We start from the raw sequence: 19,188 nt of genomic DNA, 5'->3' as shown, positions 1-19,188 counted from the left end.
GCCAATGGGACGTGAAAGCTGGTGGGTGGGGTGGGAGGAGGAGATTGAGAAGGATAAGTTCTCTCGGAGAGTTCCTGGGGTTGGAGCGGCACTTAGATAATGAATTGAGGTAAAATCGAAGTTCCTTCCTTCCCTCCACCCCAGTCTTCACCGCTCCCCGCTGGCGTTGTGAACTCTAGCATACTTTTCTCCCAGCTCTGGGAAAAGGGCTGTCGTCCCAGTTCACACTGAGGTGTAAATGGTTGGTTCCGGATGAAAGTGTTACCTACCCGGATGGTGTTTCTTGGGGGCAGGGATTACGGATCATTCATGGTTGTATCTCTGTTGCTTAAGGATGTTCAATGAACTAGGGACCCTCTTGTCCCTAATTCTTAAACGCTGCTGCACGGTCTTTTTTTCCATCCTCACCTACTGTCAAGGCCTGCAGTTCTTCACCCTGAGTTCTTACAGGCCTCGCCTTGTATATTTGCCTCAGGACACTAAAAACTTGTTGACTGGAGGGCTACAACGTGCTCATCTCAATTCTCTTGATCTCCATAATGTATAGTACATACCTGCAGCTGCAATGAAAAGCTCAGAACCATAAGGGGAAAGACTCTCCTTCAAAGAGAAGACTAAGAAGACTCACAAATAAATGAGGTGAAATACTGTCAGAATCATAGGTATTCTCAGCTTTGGTGCTTTTTACGAAATGTGTTTAAATTATTATTCCTTAAAAGAAAATGTGGTCCTGCTCCTGAAACATTTGTAGGAAGAAGAAGAAGAAGAAAAAAAACCACACCCATCAGCACTGAGGAACCTAAAAAGCAAACAAAACCTTTGTGCCTAGACATGGGATTCTTTAGGTCTGAAATGGGGCCCAGGAATCTGAGTTTTGTGATAGCTGTTTCTGATAATGTAAACAGTAATATACACGGAGCCACTTTAAAATGGAGCCGGAGCTGCCATGCCAGAGGAACTGCCTTGTATGTCTCATGTCTCAACTCCTTGGAATGTTAAAATGGTAAAATCACCTTTGGATGAGGCCTGAGCAACCTTGTGCCTTGCAAAAGAACTGTTTGCAAAGATAACAAGAAAGTAGTTATTATGACTGCTAAAATGGTGACTACTGGACTGAAATTTAAAAACATTGTTTAGGATTAACATCACTGTGTTATCTGCACCAACAGAAACACCTTCCTTCTGTTGATGTAATGGCTCCCCTGCCCTTTCTCACAAATACCTATTGCCTTTGTCTCCTAATCGGAACATTATTTGGGCTTCTGCTAGAAGTAATGATTCCCTAATAGCTATTGTTATTGATCTCAGTAAATGTTTGTTGCCTCTCACTTTGGAAGGCCTTTTTATTTTTAGGTTAACAATAATGAGCCAGTTTAGGAACATAATAGCCTGACAGAAAGCATATTTCCATGTCATGAGTAGTTTACTGACAGTGCAGACAGCAGCTTTGGTTCTGTGTTTCCCGAAAATAAGACCTAGTCGGACCATCAGCTCTAATGTGTCTTTTGGAGCAAAAATTATTATAAGACCCACTCTTATATTAACATAATATAAGACCGGGTATAATATAATATAAGACTGGGTCTTACATTAATTTTAGCTCCAAAAGACGCATTAGAGCTGATGGTCTGGCTAGGTCTTATTTTCCAGGAAACACGGTTTTATTGCTGCTTGTCAGAACAAATCCTCCTGTTGTTTTTCACTAATGGACTTGAAGCTCAATGGACATGAAGCTACTAGTGGCACATGAAACAGTTATTGGTGGCTGTCTGCCACACCCTGCCCAAAGAGTTTCTTTTCTACTAACTATTCCTCTCCTTTGGCCACTTCTGTTTCATGTTCTTCTCCCCACCCCCCACTTTTTTTTAACCTTTTTAAATTTTAATTTTCTATTGATATATTACTTTAATGCAGGCATTTAATACATTTTTAAGACATTAATTGATTAGCATTGTTGAAGTTACTGAAAACTTTTAAGTATCTGTCTATTGCATTATATCTTAGCCAGTGAACTGGGATGAAAGCCAACCGCTGGGAAAATATTTCAAGTTGGCAAGTTCAAACTTCAGAGAGAAGATGGTTCTCCCACTTTTCTCCACCGCATTGATGCTGAGTATCCAGAATCACTGGTAACTATAATCCTTGCTGATTCTTCATGATAACCTTAAATCCTTACCAGTCATATGATCCCTCCCTCAGCTCTTTTAATAAAAGTAAATCCATGGCATTAGAATACACTTTGAAGAGCCTTTCTGGACTAAGTGCATAGTTGCACTGGGGTCTGTGTTCCCTGGGTTGGGTAGGGAAGGAACCCATGGTGGCTGGAAAGGGTGAGTCATGCCTAAGCCTATTACCCATTGTGTCATCTGTTTCTATTTGAGGCGTGTCCTCTGCTCAAAAACCTTTCTTTCCCAGAAAAGCACAGTAGTTAAATGGTTAACAGAGTGTGTATAACTACTTGCGGACCCTAGGAAAGTATGGTGAAGAAAACTTCTGTCTATGGCATCATAAAAATAGCATCACCTCTGATGAGGGGAAGCCAGGCAGTGTTGCAACAGTGCTAAAAAGTGCAGGGACAGGGCTGTGAAGAGGGAAGAAAAAAAAAAAGTCATGGCTTCAGAAAACTGCTTGAACCCTGAGAAGGTTTGGTATGATTAACCATTTATATCCCATTTTCCCCAAACATGACTAGTCAAGATGGATTGCACTTCAGTCGGAACTCGACACTTCCCACTTTGTGGACTACAAAGAAGAGGACAGGAACCATCTCTGGCAACTAAACTGGAAAGTACCGTGGTTTGAAGACTGTGCGTAAAGCCTGGACTCAGAAGACCACAGAGACATCGCATGACCTTAGCAGGTTGTTTCAAAGCTTGGGGAATGGAAAATATGGAAACAGTAAAGTGCCAGAAGGCCAAGCCTGAAAGAGAGCGTCACGATGAGTGATGTCTCCCAGGGATTCCTGAGGACTGGTAGAGGCTACAAGCACTTGACCTAAAATAAACACCTTTTTGTTCAGCATCTTGCCCAGAGCCGGCTTTAGCCAGATTTTATTTTCCACCCTGTGACATTATTCTTCAGGACCTAAAATCACAGGACAAATGCCAAGTAGGCTAGTGTGCGCATGTGTGAGCGCATGTGCAAGTCTTGGATATTTCTACAGTGATTTTGGTGCCCTACGTCCCTCTGCTATACAAACGTGGTACAGCATGGTTTCTGAAAAACAAACCTAATTACACACCAGTAGGTTTGAAAGGGTTGGGAGTGTGGCTAGTGTTTCAATATGGAGATAACACCTTGCAGGGGAGTGTCCCTCAGTCTGAGTACTCTCTGCCCTTCATTTCCATCACTCCTCGGTCTCTGGAATCTATCTCAAAAGAGTGCCCAGTCAACCACTTTGGTGTTTACGAAGTATCAAAACAGGAAAGAGAAACATCCATAGTGATTTCCAAGCAGATTCTGAAAATTTAGCACCCACAGGAAATCTTCATTTGACACAAAATCACACAATTTGGGTTTAGACTATTTTAGTCTTACAGAGGGCTCCTGCCAAGGGTTTGAAAGAACTTGTGTTTCTGCGGCTTTTTCCTCCCTTCAGTCAAACCCATTCTATGACTTTAGCTGATTCATTTGGAATTCTCTTCCCTTTGAAAAAGCCTTTCTAACATTACCTGAGTCTATTGTGAGAGCTGAGGAGTAGAGGCGAGGACCCAAGAGGGCAGTTGCCAAAACGGGGCCAGGAGCACTTGCTTCAGCCGGGGGGAGTCAGATGGGAAACACATTTAACCACACTGAAACTGATTGCTCTGAATTTTGTCTCTGTATTTAACATCCTACCACAGAGGTTCTACTGCATTCACACATGTATTAAGCTACTCATCAGTATTTCCTGTTTGATTAAGACGAGCAATCCCCATTTCTCTCTTTAATGGAGTGTAGGTGGGAGGAGGATGGGATATTCTTGTTCCATTCTCTACATGTGCTTGCTAAGCTGAGAGAGAGACCAAGAGCCACTGGTTAGGGCGAATTGTGTCAATTGCATAAAGTAGAAAACTGCAATTGGCCTAGGGCAGTGTATGAATTTCCTAGGGCTGCCATAACAAAGCGGCACAATTGGGTGGCTTAAAACAAGAGAAATTTATGGTCCACAGTTCTGGAGGCTAGAAATCAAGAATCAAGGTATGGCTAGGGCCACGCTCTCTTCCCTAGCCTCCGTCCTTGGCATTCCTAGGCCTGCAGCTGCATAACTCCAGTCTCTACGTCCATCATCATATGATGCCGCCCCCCGCCCCCGTGTGTGTCTCTTTGCCTTCACATGGTCATATGTCTTCACATTCCCTCTGTATCTCTCCTCTTCTTATAAGGACACCAGTCACATTGGATTAAGGGTCCACCCTACTCCAGTAGGACCTCCTAACTACTTATATCTGCAACTACCATTTCCAAACAAGGTCACTAGCTGAGGTACTGGGGGTTAAGACAACGTATCTTCTAGGGGAACATGATTCAAGCTATGCCAGATGGGAATCAAGAAGTAAAAAATCAATGAGTGGTACAGTGGGTTTTCTGCTGTCGGCTGAGAACACATGGGAACCATAGTGGAAAAGGAAGGGGCTGCCAGCCTGTCTGCGGGGTCAGGATGCCACAGGAAGGTCTTGCTGATGCCAGTGATAGTCTGTGACATGCAGATAGGGTGAAAGGAATGTGGAGGAAAGCAATAAATTCCCCACCAAAACACATGCAGAACCCTGGTGAAATACAACCCGTCTTAATCTGTCAGGAGTGGGGAGAAATCCCTCCCAAGGGCAGAGAGCCCTCATTTCTGGTGAGAGACTTTCAGGAGTCCACAGAGAGGGTAAATGAGTTTATACAGAACCCACAGCACCCTGCTCAACGTGAAGTGATAGAAATAATAATAATGACAATGTTTATCACAAGCTTATTGAACACAAACTTGGTACTGAGGTACTTTGTGTTGAATGAGGTACTTTCAGCCGAGGTGGGAAATGAAACCCTAACACCTGAAAAGTATTAACATTAGTTAGTTAGTAAAATTAGACAGATTCTGAGATAATTTGTTCTTGTTTGAAAAGAAAACACACTGAGTTGAGATGTTTTGCATGGTGCCATAGCTGTCTTTAAAGAAAGAGACATTGTTATAGCCCAGAATAGTGCTCGCACACGCTTTAATGAGGAATAGGCTGCATTGACCACGTCCTGAAGAGGAGGAAGGATTCACTAGAGAAGTGCAGGGAAATAATTTGAGGAGTCAGTGGTTCTTAAAATTGGTTTGAGTCCTTGACGGTCTTTCAGGTGGTTACAGGTGGCCTCTGAGATTAACGTTTGTAACGTGACTAGGTCCACGTTGGATTCTAGCACATAACATATTTAAGAATCTCAAGTTAGTACTGTTTCAACAGTAACAGTCTAAGGATTTTTGCTTGGCCACAATGTCTAGAAATAAAACGAGAGCTGCATCTTTAGGTTTATTTCATGTATGAGGGGAAAAAAAAAATTCACATTACATGTCCTTCTCGATTCTATACTTACAGTTTACACAATAAGCAATGGGAGGTTAGAACTTCTATTCACTTAATTTTGGTTCTTCAGAATATGAACTCTGGATTCTAAGGGCTGAGTTTCTGTGATATTCCATGACTTACTAGCCAGGTAGTCTTGGGCAAATTTACAGTTTCCTCATTGGTAATATGGACAATAACAGTATCTGTCTCATAGGGTTGTATGAGGGTTAAAGAAAAGAATCTAAGGAAACAGCTCAGCAAAGGAGTGAGCACTACATAATAGAAACTGTTAATATTATTTTTATTCCCAGTTTCCACACTCTGCTCTGGATGTGTTTGCCCAGAGGTTTACCCAGCGTACAAACCAGTGTCAGTAGAAGAAGGAAACATTCACTGCCTATCTAGGAGGAAGTGGAGGTCAGCATTCCAGGCACTTAGAAAATGCTCTCTGAGAAGAATCTGGAAAGAATCTTGAGAGCATGAGTGTGTGTCCATAGGAACACAGAGCCCAAGGCCAAGCCCACAGATAGAATAACTTGGTTTTATATAGACTGCAGGGAGCAGAATTTGCTCTGTTCTCTAAAGGAAAGGTAAAATGCAGTGAATAATTAGTCCATATAGAGAAACAGCTATCCTGAATCTTCCTGGGGCGAATTCTTCTCCAGCATACCTTGTCTTAACGTCACAGTAAATGCCACAGTGCTCACAATCTGAGGCTCTCACAATTTGTCCTCGTCTCTTCTGTCCCCACTTTGTTCTTGCTGGCCTCAAGCCCTTTGTACTTCTTCCCTCTGCCTGGGAGAGACACAGAGCTGGCTCTGTCACCTTTTTCTGTAGTCTTCCCTGATCTTGTTTAAAAGAGCAAACTCACTCCACCCCTTTGGCCTGTCCTTCCTTGCTCTGTATTTCTCCTTGGCACCATCACCTTCTAATACACTGTATCATTGATTTGGTTGTCTCGCCATCCCCTCACCAATCCCTCAATGTAAATCCCTAAGGGTGGGGATTTGTGTGTTCTGTCCATTGTTGTATCCCTGGTACTTAGAACAGGACCTGGCACCTATTTGTGTTCAGCGTTTGTGGAGTGACTTTCAGTGAATCCACATACCAGTCCAGCAGGCTAGGCCTTGCCTCCAATGAAGGTCTTTCCAGGAGGGCACTCTCAGAAAGCTGAGAGGCATTTGAAAGAATTCCTTTAACACGAGATAATGTATCATTGGCTTTGTTTCTTGAGCCGCTGTCTCAACCACAACATCATCAAATTACCTACATAATGTAATTTCAGAAGGGAGTGTAATGTATCCATTTTGGTATTCCTATAAACAGCCAAAGACGGTTTATTTTGTATTTTATAGAATGAAAGTATTAGGTTGCTTAAAATTTCTAGTTCCCAATGTCTGGTTTTTCAGGAAGCTTTATACGACACTGGTAATTTACCTCTCATTGACAATATTTTGACATAGTTTTATTTTTCCCCTGAAGATATTTAGTGATGGATTATCTGTTTTCTCTATTCTTTTTTGCATTTAGTTTAATAGCATATATTACTTGAAAATGAGAAATAAAGACTTTGGGGGCTTTCTACTTAGTCTGCATATCTGCATAACTCCTTTATAAGGCAGAGACTGTTTAATCCCACACTCAAAGTCATATCAGTTGTCAAAATCTCTGGGAAAGCCAATTGTTTGAAAAACAGACAATCCCAGTAAAAGATGAGAGGGAGGGCTTGCTAGGTTGTTAATACTAGATGAGTTTCTCATCTAAGCATTCAAAGGTATTTTCAAGAAGCCATGATGGAGAGTGAGCGTTGACTTTCTAATCTATGCCACAAAGGACTTGTGACCAAATGAAACATTTGGGCTTCTAAGCAGACTGAGGTGCAAAGAATGCTTTATTTGGCGTCCAAGGAGATAGTGTGAAGTCGCTTTCACCTGAAAAGAAATGATACAACCCTGGCTATCATGAGGTATTTAGGATCAAAAGTTAAAATGAAATTAGGTTAAAGTATACACAATATGTGAAAGTACTTTACACACTGCAACGGGCTCTGCAAATATTTGGTGTTGATGTTTCTGTATAGCTGAGCCCTGAATTTATCTGAAGGAAAAATAAGTTTGAGTTTAAACATCACAACTAGTTGTGTGCCTTTGAACCATTCTACTTTTTCAGTGTTTCCTAGTTTAATGGAGATCTTTTTGGCCTTACCTCACGATTATTTAGAAACTCAAATGGATGTGTGAAAATGTTTTGGAGAGCATACGATCTGAGGAGATATTCGGTAGCCTTTGAGTTGGTCAAGGCCTCCTGGAGTCTAAAAAATATACATATCTCTCCTGTCATGTTAGGCAAGAAAAGCCCTTACCTTAGGTAAATTTGTGCCCAAAGTTAATGTTTAAATGAAATCTCTTTTTAATGTTTTTCCTTCCATATTATTTCCAAAAAGAAAAATTTAAGGGATAAGGTGTTTTTTTATTTGAGTTTTTTGTTTGTTTGTTTAAGGAGGCAGCCAGTGTTCAGCATGCTGTTTCCAGTTTACCAACTCAAGAACTACTCAGGGTGGAACCCTACATCGCCTTCCCTGCAGATGGGACTTTATGTACCTGGGAAGTCTACAGTGCCTGTGGAAATATAGGACTTCTGCGTGTCTGAATGTAGAGGACAGTGAGAAGGGCTGGAGAAGCAGCAGGAGTAGCAAGAAGGGTCGAGGTGACTGTAAGGTGACAGGCTTCCTGGTGACAGAGATGCTTCCAGCCTCTGGGGGGAAGAAGGAAAAAGCTCAAACCTTTTGAAAAGGTTCTGGCCCAAAGCAGATTCCAGCCTCCTGTGGATTTCGCAGGCCATATGGCCCTCAGGCTGTGATGGGGACCAAGACCTGGAGAGGGGGACCCTCTTGTGGCCCCAAGTGGGAATACGCTTGTCCTCGCTCAGCAGACCGCAAACTCTCCATATGCCTGTTTTTTTCTCACTATGGTATCTCCAGAGCCAACAGGGTGCCTACCACCAATAGGTATTCATAAATACTTGATGAATCAATAACTGAAGAGTGGTTAAACTATCAACAGTGACAACAGAAGCATTTGCAAACTGCCAAGTGTCCCTGATGGTCATAAAAAGCGTTTGGGCAAGAAGGACAGTCATAATTCTACCAGTGGAGCTTCAAGCCAGAGAAATGTTGTTTTCTTACTGTTATTCTGATAGTAGTGTATCTGAAGCCACAGTAGCCTAGAGAATCACCTTTCCCACAGCTATTTCAATCTAATAGTTAGGCTACCTACATTGCACAACACATACGTTATAGTACCTATGACAGGATAATTATAATTCACAATTTTTAGATTTCAAAAAATGTAGTCCATCAATTCAAAATTTTGAAATGTTTAACACTACTTTCCACGAAACCAGGAGTATGTTTTCAATTAGATTGAAATCTTTAGAGAAATCAACTCCATAGCTTTGTGGGGGAGGGTAGGCAATTTGATCTATTCATAAGTGAGGATTTGGGGCATGTGTATGTATATTTGGGGGGTTTGGGTATGGAGATATTTTTTAAATGCTTTTATACTTTCCTACTTCTAGGTGGATATAAAATGTCCTGACCGCTTCCTCCTGGCAATAATTGCCTAGATAAAACCTTATTTTAAGATGGGCCTTGTCAAAGTAGCCCTTGTCAAGGGCTGTGTCAAAGAAACAAGGTAGCTGTTGACAATACAACAATCCATATACAACACCAGTTTAATGGTCATTCGTGTAAGTAGATTTACATAAACAGAAAATAGTTCCATTTTTTCCTTGCCAAACAAGCAAAACACTAGGACCAACACAATTAGGCTGAGGCCTTGGGGACATGGCTGGGCCCTTTCTAAGACATGATCGCCATCTGGAGGGCTCACTTGAAACTACAATGCAGCAACTGAAGAACCTAATGGTTTTAAGCATTGAATGTACAATTTGCAAACAGGCGGACAACAGAGACAGGAATGAACCACTTTCATCTCGTGGCCTGAGCTCCTACTATTTAAAGCTTCCAGTAGAGGACTGAGAACATTGCTGTTGAATGAGGTACTTTCAGCCAAGGTGGGAAATAAAACCCTACCACCTGAAAAGTGTTAACTTTAGCTTGTTAGTAAATACAGGTCAGGAAGTACTAGGCAAGAAGGAAACAGGCAAATGTATTCCCCTGGTCTGCTGTGTCCTGCCCTTCCCTCTCCCTACCCTGAGTAGGGTCTCATACAGATCCATCAAAATTTTTATTCACAAGATGTAAATGACTGATGGTTTAGTTTTTCAGAGGCATTTACATTTTAATAGGTTGAAAGTATTAGTTGAGAGAGAGAGAGAGAGACAGAGACAGAGACAGAGACAGAGACAGAGAGAACCAGCAGAATTTCCAGTAGATGTCAACAGCTGGAGGGGGTATGGCGGAGAAAGATAACCATCTTCTTTATCAAATATTTTATTCCTTTCAAATAAACTAGGTCTATTTTTTACTGACATACTCACTCATTTTAATGAAAATGTTTTAGAAGGAGTATTTAACCCTTCAAAATTCTGAGTAGTTAAAAATATCCAACATTTCCTGTGTCTATATATTGCTAATGAGATACTGGTATTTTTAACAGATACTAGTTCCTACACCAATGCTTCTCAAATCTCTGGTGAAATCATTAAAAAAAAATTTCCAATAACTTGAGGGACCAATACTTGTATAAATTAAAATAAAAATTTTATGGCAATGCAATACCTAAAAGTTTAATCTATCTTGTAATTATCTTGTTAAAGACCTTTTACAATGTGCAGGCTGGAATTGGTCTGTGGATTACATTTGAAGATCACTGCTGTACTTCCTGTTTTTCTCTTTTAAAAAAATACCTGCATTTGGCCAAAAGATTTCCGCCCATCATGACCACCAGAGGTATATTCAAGAGCTTGACTTATGTCTTCCTTCCAACATGTAAAAGAATATCGTCCTTGAATCCACACTAAAAAATATCTCAAACACTTTCTATGCCTTCTTTTAAACTGACCCTCTACATAGAATTTTGTACAACTCCCCCATTCCCTTGTTTAGTTCAACCTGATTCAGTTTTGCTGACTTTATTTGTGATGATGTTAGCCTAGACACCAGAAGCTTGTGGAAGACACTTGGGTAGCACAGGAGTTCAGGAATTTGAGGAATAAAAGAAATCCATGTAGGAAAACTATGTAGCTGACACGACATACAGTTTCTTGATATAAAGATGATAGGAAAGCTTCAATTCAATCTTTTTTCTTTTCTTTTTTGCCAAAATACAGATTCAAGGAGTCTTTTGATTGATAAGCAATTCAATCCACTGGTTGAAAAGCAATTCTTTTTTTTTTATCCCTATAACCCCAAAATAAAAATTCCAAGTGGCCATATATTAAGTAGTGTTCATACATTTCCATTTATAAGGCACAAAACCCACATATCTCTCAGAGAAGGAAAGAAAATACAGATTTGAAGACAACAAAATAGTTTAGTAACAGAAGACGTTCACCAAACGAGTGAAAACAAACCACTTCCCTTTTTAGTAACAGGGACCTTACAGTGATACGAGATGTGGCCTCGGGAAGGCTTCCGTGGCTCTTTTATCACCACAGCCCCTTTTACTAGATGAGTGCGGAAGTCAGTCCTCAGAGAGGCTGCATGGTTAGAATACATCAATGGCAAGTACCACCTATACCATAGAAGCGGCTGAGCAGCAATGTTCTAAACAGAACATTCTAGCTACAGGGTACCCACCTCACCATTCTTACCCCAAAGGAGCCTTCAGGGACCAACCCACAGTGAGCACACATGCTCACCTGTCCTGGGGCTTGATTATTTTAAGGGTTCAGCTCTAAGTTGAGGCATAACTGTCTGCCTAAAAACTCTGAACTAGGGTAGTTATGTGGGTTCTTCTTATGGCAGAATCTATTTAAAAGGCTGGACCTTGGGTTCCTCTTGAAATAATCAGATCCCTAGAGGGACCCTTAGAACTAATTCACTCTACCAGGGGTCAAAATCTGGAGAAGATTCCCCAGACCAAGCCCCAAATCTTCTGGCCTGTAAGGCAGCCCTAACAGATCTCAAGTAATCCCACAGTCCACAGACATTAAAAAAAGGTCCCATGACCCCAAACAGTATCCATGCTTGCAGGCTGGGCCTCCTGGTGGCTCTTGGCACTGTACTTTCTAGTACCGTTTACATTAGTGTTATATGAGAAAAAGTTTCCTGAATGTCCACATGGATCCAAACATTTCCTGCAAGTATGACTATTTCAGAGTCTTGTGTATTGCCAAGGTATGGATGGGAGTGAATAGCACTTTAGAGAAAACAGCCAGGGAGATGTCATCCTGAAAAAAGGGTCAGGATTAGAGTGGGTGAGAATGGAGGGACCACAAATCAGATGAACTGAATAATTCATTATGTCTAAGGGTTTCACTGAATCTTAAAAATTGTGAATTCTCCACCCTGGACAATCTGAAATCCAAATGAAATTGGGCCCTTGGGTTAATTTCTTCGATTACCAAAGACCAGCATAATAGGGTGGCCATGCCAAGACGGTGTGAACCAGTCAACTACTTGTTTTCCAGTCCAGTTTTATTATCCCTTCAGCTCCAGGACTTGCCCCTGGAGGCCATAGTCAGAATTCGACTAAATTTTCAGGCATGAAGACGGTTCTTAATTCAGTGTCCCATGAATCTTAGCCAACATCCCTTCCTTTCCTGTATCTTGACAGGCTATGACCCAGAGGGAAAAGGAATTCTCCTTTTATTAACAACCACTGTAACAACATAACTCTTGACTCCTTTGGCTTCCTAATGCCATACCCATAGCACATCCTTGGAAATATGTATTAATTTTAAAACCAACTCTTAATTTGTTTTTTATCGCATTTCCCTCCAGTCACAATGGGGTGCCTCCACACCTCGCCCCACCTGCCAGCCTCAGGAGTCTTTCTGCATCAGTCTGGCCTTGACTTTGTGCCTCAGGAGGGCTGCAGTGGCAGTGCTGCAGGCGGTCAAGAGAAAGAAAGAAAGACAGGCCATGTAGACAGAGAGGGCGCTGTGGCGCTCCAGGAAGATTTCCTGCCGCCCCTGGTAGTCCAGGAGGATGGCCTCCAGCTGGGAGAGCGTGCAGATAGACAGAAACACGTGGAAGAGCTGATGCCCATGGCCCACAATGTCACAGGAACCCGGGAAGTACTTCTCAGGAACGGGGCAAGAGAAGAAGTAGGCGCTGACCAGGAAGAAGAGGATCTGGAGGGTGTGGTACCAGGTCGCCTGCTCCTGGCAGCCGGCCAGGTGGCACAGGGCCACTCGGTGCGCCACCGGGCTGATGTCTAGGATGAAGGCCAGCCCCGAGGGCACCACTTGACAGATCTTCTTCATGACTGGGTAAGGTCTCTGGTAACGATACTTGGCATAGCAACAGCCGGCGCAAGACAACCAGCCGCAGAAGGCAGCCGCTGGCAAGAAGAAAAGCCAGAACCGCTCATACCAGGCCTGGTCCGAGGTGTAGAAGAAGTGAACCAAGGCACTGCCGTACTGGTAAACACTCACACCGATGTAGTCCACAAAGTAGAAAGTATAATGGGAGAGCTCGGACTTGGACTGCAGCAGGTGGGCGAGGACGCTGAACGAGAGGTACGTGATTGAGGACAGGACGTAGAGGAGCAGGGGCAGGGTGCTGGCAGAGGCCCACGGCAAGGCCTCAGCCTCCGCAAAGGCCCAGAAGCGCAAGAGGACGGCCAGAGCCGCCAGCAAGTGGGTCCAGACGTTAACCACCTCGTTGTGTTTCTGAAAGAGGCTGAAGAAGTAGTAGCGCCACTTGTGTCCTGTGGGGCGGTAGCCGGCGTGGATATAAGGCTCGCGAAAGAGCTGGGGCACGTCTGTCTCTGGGACGGTGCAAGGCATCTTGGGAAGCCCATTCTCCAGGATCTTGGGCAGGCGGCGCAGCTGCTGCCCACTCACAGACAGGGTGCTCAGGTGCTCCAAGATGGCAGTCGTCATGGCTTCCCAGCGCAGCACGGTGGGGAGGGGATGCAACCTAAAGGAAATAAAGCAAAATCAGCCAAGGATGCAGTGGGAGAGGGACCGAACTAAGGCAGTGAAGGAACTATGGGTTTTCTTAATGAAAGGTAGGGAGCTTTCTAGTGCACTATGCGAAACAGGAGCTGCAGACAGCTTTTTAGATCCTTCCTCATTTTTTTTTTTCGTCTGTAGAATGATAGAGTCGGACCAAGATCCCTTACCACCCCAACATTCTGATTTTATCTCTACCCACCACAGTGTGAGGCAGAGCCACAGCTTATAAAATGGGAATGGCAGCCACCCTATTTTAACATCCAGAAGGTAAGTAAGGGTACCTTTAAAGGCTTTGGAGTTTTCTAGATGTTATTAAAATGTAATCATCAGACAGACTCTAATAGTATGAAATGTTATTATTGAAATATAAAAATTATAAATATTGATATTACTAATGATAGTCTACATTTCTTGAGTACCCAATCTTAAATTATTCACTGATTTCCCTGATAACTTGAAAATATGACATAAGTAACTTCAACCTCAAAATAAAGATAGGCAAATGAGTCATCAATTAAGTTGGTAAAGACAAATGCATATTCTGGGAAATATTTTAACAGTTAAACAAAATTAACACGTGGCCTAAATTTAACATACAATCTAATTGCATAGAATGTCTTTTGTTTGTCTTTAAATTGTGCTCTGGAAAGTAGTTTTGGATTTGTTTCTCCTGGGTAACTAAATCTGTGCTCAATTAATTTCAGACCTCAAAAATGCTTAACTTACCCTTGGAAATTTTAGATGACAAATGAGCTGGTTAAGCACAGAGAGTATTTCATAAAATGGATGCCAAGTTTCATCTGAAATTACTAAGTCAAAAAATGGACTTTCAGCATATGTACAGTTACTTTCCGTACTTCATATTTTCCATATTCTTTTCCTTAGAAAAGTTCAAAACCTGATTTATTTAAATGGCCCCCTTCCTTCAGAGCCCTTCTGCTGGGAGACACACAGCAAGTGCTTTTCAGGGTACTACTCATTTTACCAAAGAAAATGTAATCTTCCTACTCTCACTTCTTAATCAACATTGAAAGAGAAAAAAGCCATCTAATCAAGTCTAAAATGTAGGGCATGAAAATTAATAAAATGTGAAAACCGTTCAGGGAGACCTGGATTCAAGCCCTGGTTTTTGGCCACTTCCTGGGTAACATTGGGCAAGTTATGGAACACACTAAGCTTCAGTTTCTTCATCTGTAAAATGGGAGCAATAATCTTACGTATCATATGGGTGGTTGTGATGACTAAATGAGAGAATCTAAAACATAAAGTACTTAGCACCCTGCCTGGGTGCTCAGTAAATGTTAAGTATTGCTGTTACTTTTATTATTATAAACTGGGCTCTGGGCTAGGGATACAAAGACCAATAAGATATGCTGCCTGCTCTCAAGGTCAGAGTCTACTCAGGGGAAGCCAAGTAGGGAAGTCATGACCAAAACATGGGATGAGTTGATGCACTGGAGGCGAACATTGGTTCACAGGGTCTCTGCAAACATAACCAAAATAGAAGGTAAGAGAGGGAGGGGTGTGCAAGCTTCTCCAAGAGACCCTTGAACTGAGTCTTGAAGGAATTGTCAGAATTCCCAAAAGACCAAAGGAAGATGAGGGGGGAAGATATCTCTAAGCACAGAGCAAGGTCAAAGCACTTATAATAAGGATCTGTAAAGCATCTGTGGAGGTTGCGCTCGTGTGGTTTGAAGTAGGACATTGGCACCAGAGACCTGAGCTTCAGCCCTGAGCCCCACCACCATTGACAACCCACAAACTCCAGCCTGGGCTTGGTCATCAGAGAAGTAGAGTTAATGACAAAGAGAAGCTGCTTTGCAAGGCTGATATAAAGGCTATTATGATGTCATGCTTGTAAAGTGTTTAACAAAGTGCTTGGTTCCAAGCCCACAAAACAACATTTGCCATTATTATGACCATCGCTGATGGGAGAGGCGGGGGTGGTGCGTGCGTGGAGGATCTAATGCTCCCTCCATACCTTGTACCTACTTTTACGGCAGCCACTGTGACTCTGTATTGAGTCATTTGTTTCACCAGCACTGACCAGTGGCTCCCTACCAGGAGCGGGTCATGAACTAGTGCTCAATATAAAAATTAAAGGCATCAAGAGAAATTTATTAAGAGTTACGGTGTCAGTCAGAAAGACAGAAAGAGGGGGGAAGAGAAAGAAAATAGTCATCAGAATACCTCAATTCATTTAAAAGCAGAAAAAGCTAAGCAGTGCTTCTGCTGTCAGCCAGCAGAGGGATCCGAGAGCCTGGGAGTTAAATTCTAGATGGAGACTCCAGCTGACCTTAGTAGCAGTTGATGACAGAGCCTGGAGGGATAAAGGAGGAGCACAGGGGAAGGTGGGAACAGATGGGGTACACTGATCCCAGGATGAGGTGGACCCACCGTAGGGCTGGGCCTGGGACATGGGATGACATTTCAAGTTGTCCTGTTGCTGTTGGCTGAGAAGCATATAATCTGGGGGAGCTGGGCTTGTTGGAGCTCTGGGGAATTAAAGGGCTCCATTCTTTTATTTTTTTTTAAATTTATTGGGGTGACAATTGTTAGTAAAATTACATAGATTTCAGGTGTACAATTCTGTATGACATCATCTATAAATCCCAATGGGTGTTTACCACCCAGCGTCAGTTCTCCTTCCATCACCATATATTTGATCCCCCTTACCCTCATCTCCCACCCCTCACCCCTCTTACCCTCTGGTAACCACTAAACTATTGTCTGTGTCTATGAGTTTTTGTTTCTAACTTGTTTGTCTTGTTCTTTTGTTGTTTTTGGTTTATATACCACATATCAGTGAAATCATATGGTTCTCTGCTTTTTCTGTCTGACTTATTTCGCTTAGCATTATACTCTCAAGACCCATTCTTTAGATACAGGTTTCTACCATCTTTTGTGAAACAGAGAGGGAAATCAGATGAAAATATTAGTCTGATTTTGTGGTTGGGAGAAATAGAGGTGAGTCACTGGGGGTATGAGCTGTAGAAGAAGGACTCTCTGAAGACGCTCCTGGCAAGCCTCACCTGCATTGCCATCTAAGGTCAAGGGTGTTTCTGTCATCTCTGGGCACCCAAATCAATTGGAGACAATTCTGCATGCAGAGTTAAATAACACATGACTGCACAATTTCTGCTCATTTTTGCGTCCTCAAAAATAGGGGGCCTAGCACAACAGCAGGTTCTTATAACTGATGACACAACTGAATTTCTAAAGACTAAAACCTTGGGTTTGGGTTGTCTAATAGTGGGAACCAGGTCCAGTTCAGAACTGGGAGACAAGTGACTTCGGTTTTTCTGAGGGAGCGAGGAGAGATCCTAATGCTGCTTTATTGTTAGTTTCCAGAAAACCCCATCTGCAGAGCTCTGACCTATAAGTTCCTCCAGTCTCTTACCTCCAACCCAAGCTCATGACTTTATGTTGACAAGTCCTTTTCAAAAAATTATTTCTACTTTGCTCTTATGGAAACGAAACTATTAGGTTGGTGCAGAAGTCATTGTGGTTTAAAAGGTTAAAAATAATTGCAAAAACCGCAATGACTTTTGTACCAACCTATTAGGAAGAGGTTTATAGAACTAAGAAGCTGAGAGATATAAAACCAAAAGGATATTACCTTTAACTTCAAAGCAAAAGGAATAAAAAATGGTAGAATCCTCTTTTTGCTTGCAAATGAGGCCTCCTTTTTCAAGGATCCTTAAAGTGCAGCCACACCAGTCTCAGGGTCTCCTTAATAACTCCATCCTCTGGAGTGAGTAACCCAACACCGACAAAATGCCCTGGTAGTTCCAGGGATGTGACCACCATGACCTCCAACTCAGGATATGATCTCTTATCCCCTCAGCAACGAGGGTGCTACAAAGACCTAGGTCTTCTATCTGTGTGTAAAAAGGACCTCAACTTCCCTTTGGAAGCCCAGGGTCATGAACATTTTTAGACTAATGGTCAGAAAGAGAAGGCATTATTTTTGTCCTTTGCTTAACAACTACCTCTTCCACCGCCATAAAATTCTCCCTTGGCCTGAGAGCCGTCACCACAGCCACAGCGATAGTATTAAGTTATAATTCATTTATCATCATTGACTTCAGAAGCTGCTGTCCAGTGAGGTCCAACTAACCCCCTAGATTTCCACCAAACCACAGTGAGTAGCGCTTCCAGAGAGGCTTCACAGGGCCAGCTGTAAAGTTCGGAGGCAGTTATGGAGGAAACCACATATTGATATCATGGTGTTGGTGCAGAAACACACCTCACAGCCTTGTCAGTGCCGGCTCTGAGGAAGGGTCCCACCCTCATTCCTGGCCTCTATCCCCCTGCACCCCTCCCCAAGCTGATGTGGCCATCGGCCAACCAAGATGCTACCTTTGAATGATCTCCCTTGCACAGGGTACACACCAACTCCTCTGCTGAGACAGCTGAAATGTAAATAAATCTTCCTGAAGAATCCTCAAGAACTGGGTAAGCTCAAGTCTTAGTAATTCTGATCAACCAGAGAGCTTTCTCAGAGCACGGATTATCTGCTCAACAATTTTCCAGGATGCAAAGGCCACAGAGGAAGAATAAAAGAAGACCCCTCACCTCAAACAGCTTAAAAGAAAAGTCAGACTTCATGAGTCAACAGCCGACCACACCAGATTGCACATAATCAAGTGTTAAGTACAGTGAAATACACACAGGTCTCTACAGAGCAGAGCACGCTCGGGGCACACTGGGGAAAATGGGACTTGTGCTAGGCCTTGAAGCCGGACAGGACTTAGACAAGTGAAGGGGTGAGCTACAGGATAGTCCAGGAAAAGGGGCAAAATAGTAATAGGAGCCAAGAGCCAAGGAATGGTGTCTTCCTCGTGGGTCTGTGAGCAGAGGGGCTCTTAGGGAGTCATGAGGAAGTGAGTGGGGTAGCTGCCATGGCATTAGCCAAAGGAGGTTAGATTTGATGTTGCAGAAAGAAGGTGGGAGTTCATTTTTCATCCTGGAAGCTTCTTTTTCACTTGTTCATTTTAGCTTGTTCCATCCTTATCTCACCTGAGCTCTGGAAGATTCGTATTGCTTACCAATGCCTCCTGTCTTGGTTTAAGTGGCACTACCCTCTTCGGTCTCACCTGTTTTCTTCTCCCGCCGCCCCTGTGACGGTGGTGTCCCCAGGGTCCCACGGTTTGCACCCTTTTCCACATCCATGGTGCCCTCTCCCACGCCTTTGGTGTTAGCCCCTGTATCAGATAATTCCCAAACATATGTCTCCAAACAGATCTTTCCTGAGGTTTGGATTCAAACCATCAGTTCTAGATTGTCCAACTGAATATCCCATGGCCACTTCAAACTCAGCACCTTCACACTTCTCCCTCAGCCCAGACTTGACCTTTCTCCTATGTCTAATCAGTCATCTAGGCCTGTTAACTTCCATTTCAAAGTTTCTAGAATCGGGGCGGCCAGATGGCTCAGCTGATTAGAGCGCGTGCTGTTAACAACAAGGTTGCTGGTTCAATTCCTGCATAAGATGGTCTGCTGCCCCCCCACAACTAGATTGAAGGGCCATGACTTGACTTGGAGCTGATGGGTCCTGGCAAATAAACACTGTTGC

At 42.9% G+C, this 19,188-nt stretch overlaps 1 protein-coding gene and 1 long non-coding RNA gene across 5 annotated transcripts in view; one reads left to right on the top strand and one right to left on the bottom strand.

Moving 5' to 3' along the window:
* The first annotated feature begins 8 nt into the window (after nt 1-8).
* LOC109448889 (uncharacterized) lies at nt 9-3,021 on the top strand. Its single transcript, XR_002137608.2, has 3 exons — nt 9-109; nt 2,005-2,129; nt 2,693-3,021. It is a non-coding gene; the product is annotated as an uncharacterized LOC109448889 (long non-coding RNA).
* Nucleotides 3,022-9,236: 6,215 nt separating this feature from the next.
* Nucleotides 9,237-19,188, bottom strand: part of PAQR8 (progestin and adipoQ receptor family member 8) — a 36,461-nt gene continuing 26,509 nt past the window's right edge. For all 4 annotated transcript variants that reach the window (XM_019734710.2, XM_074333070.1, XM_074333071.1 and 1 more), the window contains exon 2: nt 9,237-13,572. In XM_019734710.2, the coding sequence (XP_019590269.1) occupies nt 12,471-13,535 (1,065 nt within the window). In that variant the 5' untranslated portion in view covers nt 13,536-13,572 and the 3' untranslated portion in view covers nt 9,237-12,470. The remainder of the gene's footprint in view (nt 13,573-19,188) is intronic.

The sequence above is a fragment of the Rhinolophus sinicus genome, linkage group LG05 (assembly GCF_036562045.2).
Source record: "Rhinolophus sinicus isolate RSC01 linkage group LG05, ASM3656204v1, whole genome shotgun sequence".
Taxonomy (NCBI): Eukaryota; Metazoa; Chordata; class Mammalia; order Chiroptera; family Rhinolophidae; genus Rhinolophus; species Rhinolophus sinicus.
Note: the sequence above shows the minus strand (reverse complement) of the source record. Positions and strands in the feature narration are given on the sequence as shown.